The sequence below is a fragment of the Mus caroli genome, chromosome 4 (assembly GCF_900094665.2).
Source record: "Mus caroli chromosome 4, CAROLI_EIJ_v1.1, whole genome shotgun sequence".
Classification (NCBI taxonomy): Eukaryota; Metazoa; Chordata; class Mammalia; order Rodentia; family Muridae; genus Mus; species Mus caroli.
The window spans coordinates 99,331,231-99,340,025 of NC_034573.1; the positions used below are offsets into that span (position 1 = coordinate 99,331,231).

At 40.9% G+C, this 8,795-nt stretch overlaps 1 protein-coding gene across 3 annotated transcripts in view; it reads right to left on the bottom strand.

Annotated features, from left to right (window-relative positions):
• The window catches only part of Lrrc42 (leucine rich repeat containing 42), a 23,257-nt gene that overhangs the window by 9,388 nt on the left and 5,074 nt on the right, over nt 1–8,795 (bottom strand). For all 3 annotated transcript variants that reach the window (XM_021159797.1, XM_021159799.1, XM_021159798.2), the window contains exons 2-3: nt 7,315–7,801; nt 522–653 (exon numbers count right to left, since the gene is read on the bottom strand). In XM_021159797.1, the coding sequence (XP_021015456.1) occupies nt 522–653; nt 7,315–7,787 (605 nt within the window). In that variant the 5' untranslated portion in view covers nt 7,788–7,801. The remainder of the gene's footprint in view (nt 1–521; nt 654–7,314; nt 7,802–8,795) is intronic.

Consider the following 8,795-nt stretch of genomic DNA (forward strand, 5'->3'; position numbering starts at 1 on the left):
TGAGTTCAAGGCCAGCCTGGTCTACAGAATGAGTTCCAGGATAGCCAGGGCTACACAGAGAAGCCCTGTCTTGAAAAACCAAAACCAAAACCAAAAAAAAAAAAAAAAAAAAAAGGTTATTTAGAAAAAAGAACAAATAAATTATCTTTCCTAAGAGCTTTCCAATCTATACTGCTATACCAAATGAACAAAAGTTGAAAGTGTTTTTAGAAAAAAATTTTAGTAAATAATACAGGAAAGTAAGTAACATTCCTTAAAATGATTCTACTGGACTGTCCTTTTAAAATACAGCAGGGCCTGGAGGATGGCTCAGCAGTTAGGAGCACTGGATGCTCTTCTAGAGGACCGGGGTTCAATTCCCAGCACCTACACAATAGCTTACAATGCTCTGTAACTCCCGTTCAGGGGAATCTGACACCTTCACACAGACATACATGTAGTCAAACCATCACTGTACAGCAGATAAAAATAAGTAAGTCAGTAAATAAACAAGATGTTTACAAGCAACAGTGGGCTGGTACCTGGACAGAGCCTCATTGGTGAGGTGTTCTAGAAGCTCATGTTCATCTCCAAGCCAGCAACAGGAGAGGTCCAGACGAGTCAGCTCCCGGAAAGACTTGATCTCTTCAAGTTTTTCTGCAACCACCAAATACCTGTGTAGTGTGGAGAGCAATCAATAGCTTGTCATCATCTTTTCAAACTTTCAGGTTGTGACTTTGTGCCACAGACAACATGACATTACTCCAAAGTACCAAGAAATAAGCACGTAACACTAATGATTCTATCACATGGGTTGGACTAATTAGTAAGTACCTCAAAAAAACCCTTTGTATATGATGATAGAATCAACACCTTTTAACAAACAGAAGAGTCTGAGCAAAGGCAAGTCACAATTAAAAATCCAGTCTGTCATTAGCCGGACCTTGGCGGTAGCTGGGCTTCACCTGGGGATTTCCAAACTTACAAACTGCCTTTTCTTTTGCTTTTTTCCTTTTTTAGGAAGGGCCTTACTCTGTAGTCTAGGCTGGACTTGATTTAAAAGTCTCCTGTTTCAATTACAAGCATGAGCCCACGCTTTAATCTGCATATACTAAAAGGTATTTAAAAAACTACCTAGCACATCACATTTTATCTTTCTACTGAAGCTCAAGCTTGAGCACCCGTCCACACCACTGGATCTGTTGCCCTAACTACCCTGAAAGAATGCTACAGCATGACTCTCATTTAGATGCTTATTAAGACAAACTATGAACATAAGTGACTTAATTACACTGGAGCACCTTGCCAAGCTGTTATCAGGAAGCATCAGGGAGGCCTCTGGAGAGGAACAGATCAAAATGGCATTCCACAGCCTGACTGGGCTCTGCTCTGCCTTCTACTTGTTCATCTATTTCTAATGAGGTCAACAGGAAAACATGAAAGGGATTAGGTGTGAGCAGAACAGGAGAGAAGAGGTTCCTAGGATACTAGGGAGGCCTGACAGTGGCCAGAGCATCCACTTCTCATCCACTTTCCTCTGGAAGCCTGGGATGTCTGCAGCAGAAGAATGTGCTAGGATTAGTGAGAACACACAGCTCTCTCTTACTCAGCACGAGTTTAACTGCCAAAAAAAGGATGGCTAATCAGAAGGGAAGAATGGCGGAGCTCTTTCCTTCCTATAACCAAATGAAATTATTTACTGTTAAAGCGACAACTGGCCTACTAGGTAAATGGGCTGAGGTGCTGGGACTCTTTTTAAATGGAAAAGTTTAAACTGCCTGGAGACAGAGCTCAGCTGGGTACATGAGTAAGCATTACTTACCCAGACTATTGTAGCTGCACTGAAAATAAAGCTGCTTTCTACCTTCTGATCTCAGTTCTGAAGTGTTAGTGGGGATTTAGGGGGTTACTGGCAATTAGAGAAAGGAAAACACACATCCTTTGATCAATTACCAAAGGATTTTTAGTAACTCTGAAATTAAGGGTGAAGAACATAATACTGTGTGATGTGATTAAAAAACATCAAGTAACTCAAGGCTGAGGATTGGCACAGACAGTACTAGATGCTAATCTAGGGCACAAGGCTCCAGATTCTTTTTTGCAGCTTGTCTTCCAAATGACCTCTGAAGGCCCAAACGGTAAAGAAACAACTGAATACACACAGATATTTTTGTGCAAAACAGACCTGAGTTTGAATTCTTTTTATTTTATTGTGGGAGAAGCAGCAGAGACAGAGACAGGTGGGGGAGTGAGTGAGAGGAGACAGCTCTCTCTCCCCACTTTATGTGAGCTCTCAACCTCAGGTTGTCAGGCTTGAATCACTGGGAGCTGCCACTCTACCTGCTGAGCCACACTTCTGGGCCCACTCTGTATTCAAACAGCTTTAATTACTTGCTCCATCACTTAACCCCTTTCAGCTTCAATTTTTCCAGTTATAAAACTGCATCTTCCTATTCTTTCTTTCCAGAATTAAGAAAACCAAACATTTACAAAGTAGATGGCAGCCTAGGTCCACCCTTTAAACAGTAGTGACCATTACTACTTCGTTACCATAGGGTGATACAGCTCCCTGTGAGCACCGTTAGGATTAATTCTGTCTACCTGGACCCCAACTGTCAAGACCTGGCTTCTCCTCTTAGCAGGCAGCTTCTGTGCCTAATGAGGGGCTCTCACCTACCTGATTCTCTTATTTTCAATTATTTTCTCAAAGTTCTTTCCTCTGGCCTGACCCCTTTTGTGTTGGTACAACCACCTCTGCTGCAGCAGCTCTAGGCTGCAAACACATCCCTACAGCCCTTGTTTCTTGAGTCGTCAGAAAAGAGGGCTTTGATCACAACTATAAACTCACTTGTACCTGCTCAAAAATGCAAAGTTTGGAATTTAACAAAATATAATCTGAAAGATTATATTGAAAATGTTCCCTACTTTTTTTTTGTAATAAATACATGATCATTATAAATACAAAATACAGGATCACAAGGAAAATGGGGGAGGGATTAAGAAAGTACAGAAGCTGGGCAGTGGTGGTGCATACCTTTATGCCTTTAATCCCAGGACTTGGAAGGCAGAGGCAGGAGGATATACAGCGTGAGCTCTAGGTCAGCTGAGCTACACAGAGAAACCCTGTCTCAAAATACCAAGAAAACAAATTACAGAGAGTACAAAGAAAATAAAACCAATTGCAACCTTTCCTCATAGACATTAGGTTTTTTCTTTCAACAATATATAACAATATTTTTAAAACAAAATTTAGGGTTAAAAAGAAAAAGAAAAGTTACTACCTTGAATTCAATCACTAGTACCATGTGAAAAACATTAATATTTTAAAAATATAAACGGGAGGCTGGAGAGATGGCTCAGCGGTTAAGAGCACTGACTGCTCTTCCAGAGGTCCTGAGTTCAATTCCCAGCAACCACATGGTGGCTCACAAACATTTGTAAAGGAATCTGATGCCCTCTTCTGGTGTGTCTGAGGATAGCTATAATGTACTTAAAAAACAACCAAACAAACAAAGAAACAAAAAAACCCGAAAACCAACCAACCAAACAAACAAACAAACAAAAAAAAAGGGATCTGGCCAACAAGATGGCGCAGTGAGCAAGGCACTTGCCATTTAGGTCTTATGACTTGGAATTCGATCCCTCACATCTCCCAGAGGGAGGAAAGAAAGAACTAACTCCACACAGTTTGTTCTCTAAGCTCCATGTGTGTCACAGCACAGAGCATGTGCCATGGCATGCACATAGCTACTAATGCATGCCGTAAGAAGGTGGTTTCTTATAAGCTCACTTGCATCTGGGCATGGCACGCCATTAGTCCCAGAGCTTGGGAGGGAGAGAGGCAGGCAGATCTCCGATCTCAAGACCAGCCTGGTCTATTCAGTGAGTTTCAGAATAGTCAGGGCTACAAAAAAGTTAAAAAGAAAAGAAAAGCTCATTTGTCTAAAACAAATTAAAAAAATAAATCTTAGACCTGGGATTTTGCTAATAGCTCTGTTTGGCCTTGTACTGGCTCTAGGCCCTCTTCCTGCCTCAGCCTCCTGAGTCTGTGGTTATTGAGTTAGTCAACATGTGTAGGTTCATTTTTTTTTTCATTTGTCACATTTTGAACATTTAGCAGTCATTTAAATTATCTTAGAATATTATGTTAACTTCATTATCTGACTATACCATAATCTGCTTAGCAAATTCTCTTTCAGTGTCTCACTGCTACAAAAACCAATGTTGTTACCAGATTGAATACATTTTTTAAAAAATTATTTTTGGATTTTTGTTTGTTTTGAGATAGGGTCTCACTATGTAGTGCTGGCTGTCCTGGAACTCTCTATGTAGATTAGACCTCACAGAAATCTGCCTGCTTCTACCTCCTAAATATTGTGATTAAAGGTGTGGGTTACCATGTCCAGCTTTGAAGTTATTCTTTAAGCCAAGTCCTCACTATGTCATCTAAGCTGAAAATGAACTGGGCCTTCTGCTTCGGTTGTTTGCTATCATGACTGGGCTTATAAGAAAGGCTCTTTCCTCTATCCAGTTTCACCTATTTTTTCCTGAAGCCAGGAGTAAGAGAAACAAGAAGGTTGAATCCTTCCACTGTGTGACTTCATTTCCAACAACCACCTTATAGAGCCCGAATTTCTCCTATAAGATAGATGTTGCTCTATAGGGTGATCACCATGCTTGCTGAGATAGTCTTAATATGCAGAATTACAGGCCAAGGATGGTGGTCCATGCCTGTACACTAGACAGAACAGTGGAGGGAGCATGAGCCATGAGTTTGAGGCCAACTGGATTTACAATGAGTTTTGGGCAACTGAAGCAGAAGGCCCAGTTCAATTTCAGCTTAGATGACATAGTGAGGACTTGGCTTAAAAATAACTTCAAAGCTGGACATGGTAGCCCACACCTTTAATCACAATGTAACAGCTTCATAGAAAGACCTGTCTCAAAAAACCCAAGCAAACAAAATGAACTATATGTTGAACAAATCATGTAGCTGCTTTTAGGTCTCAATACACACTGCAAACTACTTCCCAGAAACGTCATACCCACGTATTGTTTTGGTACTGGAGCTGCTTACATTATTAAAATGCTCATCAAATGTGAATTAAAGTGTTATTATCACAATCTAACCAATGAGACTATAGAATATGAGGGACAAACAGCATTTTCAAAAGCATGGGAACTCTTTAGACTGTAAAGATAATGGAGAAAGCAGAACACTAGCTATAGAGCACGCACTCTAATGAGGGGAAGTACGTTTTTGAACATCAATACTGTGGTAGAACTGTAAAGTTTTCATTTTAGTTTTATATATTCTCAAATATGGAGTCTTTATACATAATTCTGCTTTTCACCCCTCTAACTTGGAATAAAGTAAGGAGTGAGGCATGGCAAGGTTGCCCATGCCTATCATAGCACCCAGGAGGCTAAGCAGGAGTTTGACAGTATAAGGCCAACTTGAGCTAGTACAAGATTCTACCAAGGAAGGAAGAAGGGAGGTAAAGGGATAAAATGTTAAATAAACTGGCTTTGTCATTCAGCAAGATAAGTGTTTTCCTTCATTGGCAGCAATCCCATGTAGGCTACAGCACACACAATTTTCAGGAAATGCCTGCTTTGTGCAAGTCCAAGGTTCTGCTCTGTGTCCTCTGGCCTAATCCTTTTAAAGCAACATATGCAACCTGACCTGGGGTGAATTCATTAACTCCACACACCAATTAAATAAAGACTAGTTATGCTTTTCTTCATGTTTTATGAGTTTTATATTTTCTGTTATTGCTTTCTCTTTTATTGTATACATCTTGTTTGGCCTCTCTTTGGGCGGGGGGAGGGGGCGGGGGGGGCAGGGGGGGTTCTCTGTAGCCCTGGCTGTACTGGAACTCACTCTGTAGAGCAGGCTGGCCTCACACTCAGAGATCCACCTACCTCTGCCTGAGTACTAGGATTAAAGGCGTGCTGTTGGCTTCATTTTATACGTTGTATTTATTATTCATCTAAACGGTAAACTGGTGGGTTGGGGAATGTGGCTCAGACAGAACACTATCCTAGTATTATTAGGTCCTGGATTGGATCTTCAGTATCACACACACACAAAATGAATTAATAGCAAACTGCCTTTTAATCATAAAAAAGTTCAGATAGTACATTATAAAACTAAGTCTACAATATTGATTACAAATGATTTTCAAATTGTGTGTACAAAGAAAGGTTCATAGTATATAAAACATGTCGCCACCCACACTGCCAGTGTGACAAACTGGAAAGCCACAGAGATGTAAATGTTCAAAGGATCTCTGGAATGAGAAAAAAGGTGGTTGGGCTCTGGGAAAGGAAACAGGAGGTTTGAACTGTTTGCCAGGGTCATTTTTATTTTTTTAAAAGTAGTAGATGTTCTCAAAGTTTTCTTAAATGATAATGAAATAAATATTTTAAATGAATACAAAAAAGTGCACGAGCAAAGGCAAATGAGTAACAAGGGAAAGTCCGCTCTGTGAGGAGACAGGCTGGGGTGCTGAGCATTTCCAAACTTCAGGATGTTTGAAATTTTAATCACGCATTTTAAAAATGTTACCTTTTAATCTAACAGTCAATATCTAGTGTTCTTAAAACTGAAACAGGACCAGGAATTCTGAGTACTAATCTTCACATTCCCAAGGCTATATTATATCAAGAGATATTTATATCTGGCAGGTCATAAATGTCCTGTATTCTCTTATGAGTAAAACAGCTCCAAGGGAGCAAGATGGTATATGCCCATACCTAAAAGTTGAGGGGGAGGACAGAACAGTTTGTGTCCTTTTTGTTTGTTTGTTTTTGTTTTTTTTTTTTTTTTGAGATAGCATTTCTCTGTGTAACAGCCCTGACAGTCCTGGAAATTGTTCTGCAGACCAGGCTGGCCTCAAACTCAGAGATCCACCTGCCTCTGTCTCCCGAGTGCTGAGAATAAAGGTGTGGACTACCATCACCTGGTGAGCCTAGTTGTTCTCTACCAGCCTGGGCAATATTGCAAGACCATATTTCAAAGGGGAAAAAAAAAAGGAGAGAAGTTGGTTGCCAAGTATTTTTATCTATTGGAAAAGCTGCAGTAGCCAAGCTAATCCTTACAGAACATTTTCAAAATAAGGCTAAATATTGTCTATGAGATGAAGAGAGAAAAAGTTAGTGATCCCCGTCCTGCTTCCCCAGCCCCCCCTCAAAATGAACTGTACTTTAAATGTGTAAGTTCAAAATTGAAAGTACTGTCTGATGGTAGAGCTTATGAGCCCACTAAGGCCCGGGGCTTGACAGGATAAACATCCACTAAGTACTCACTAGCTAATGAGAGAGAATACCCACCTGTTTCGCAAGCACAGCGAGCACAGCACCAGACTCCCGTAGGCCTCAGTGAACTTCTGTAACGCCCTGAGCCCTGCCCCTGGCTCTGTGAATTTCTGTCTGGCTTCAGCAGCCGAGAACAGCTTCTCAGCGATCTGCTCAGGAAAGCCAATGAGGGAATCAATGTGATCAACGTTGTCGGAGATGAAGCCCAGCACCAGACTGAAGAGGGACTTAGCAGAGTATCGCAGATTCCCCTCTCGGGTGTATGTGAAGATAAAGTGATCAGTCTTCTCTTTCTGTGCAGTGTCGTCTTCCCTGTTCATGCACAGCTCCACGGAAAAGCCTTTGGGAAAGAGTCTGAAAGGCCGTGGCTTCTGCAGGCTGTTCTTAACACCATCCAAGGCCAGGTTGACCATGTGTAGCTGCCCATTTTCTCGAACATAGATGGGCCCTGGATCCAGGTGGGCTTCTGAGTTGAGGTAGTAAGCCATTGCCTTGGTTGCAACTGTAAAAGCAAGGTCCGTGGAGGCAAATCCAATTAGAATGTCATCTGCAGCTTCACCTTGCTGTGCCCACAGCTTTATGATCCCACCACTACCAGGAAAGCAAGACTCACCAGCTGCTGAGAACTTTGTCACTATGAGGCTGTTCTGTTTTTACCTGAAGTGCCTCTTTTGCATTTTTCTCACCTATTTAGTAATCTACTCATCTTTCAGAACTTTGAGCTCAAATTTCATTTCGAAAATTCACCCAGAAGTTACAAAAAATGCCAGCAACAATTCTTTTCGAAGTAGACTCACAGCAGCACAGCTTATGTTAGCAGAGCAACGAGGAGCATCCTAAATGCCCAACACTGAGTCTTAGTAAACAAAGCATACACTATTTCATCAGACATTATGAACCCACTAGAATTCTGGAATTAAAAATGTTTACACACAGAAAACAGTAACTCCGCTAGCGGGTTTGGCACTTTCCACACATCTCTTTGTTGCACTTGGCTCACTGTCTTCTTGATTGGCTTCTGGGCCTGTCTTAGCTGCTTTGCACACAGAGAGAAAGACCACATTTAATTCAGACTCCATAACAGGACTCTGGTACAGTGCAGTCCCTCGGGAGAATGTCATGGAACTAGTTTACAAGTTCCATAAGCCTTAGGTAAACCATGAGCAAAAGGATGTCTTGAATTTACAAATAAAGGCCTCCACAACAAAGGCTAAATAAAAGTCATTACAGTCCTCCAGGGTTCAGATTCTGTCCAAGCACTTTGAGGTAAGTTAAAAACCAAAGAGCAGTTATGTTTTTCTTTAATCCCACTGGTGACATGACACATCAAGAATTATAATAAATACTGTTTTCTTGAGTAACTGAGATTTCAAATTACACGAAAAACTGCTATGTTAAATAAAGGCATCTGATTATCATTTCTACAATAAGAAAGGGGGAAATGTGGATTTTAATAACGTGTCAGCCTATCAGTATTTCTCTCTCTCTTTTTTTTT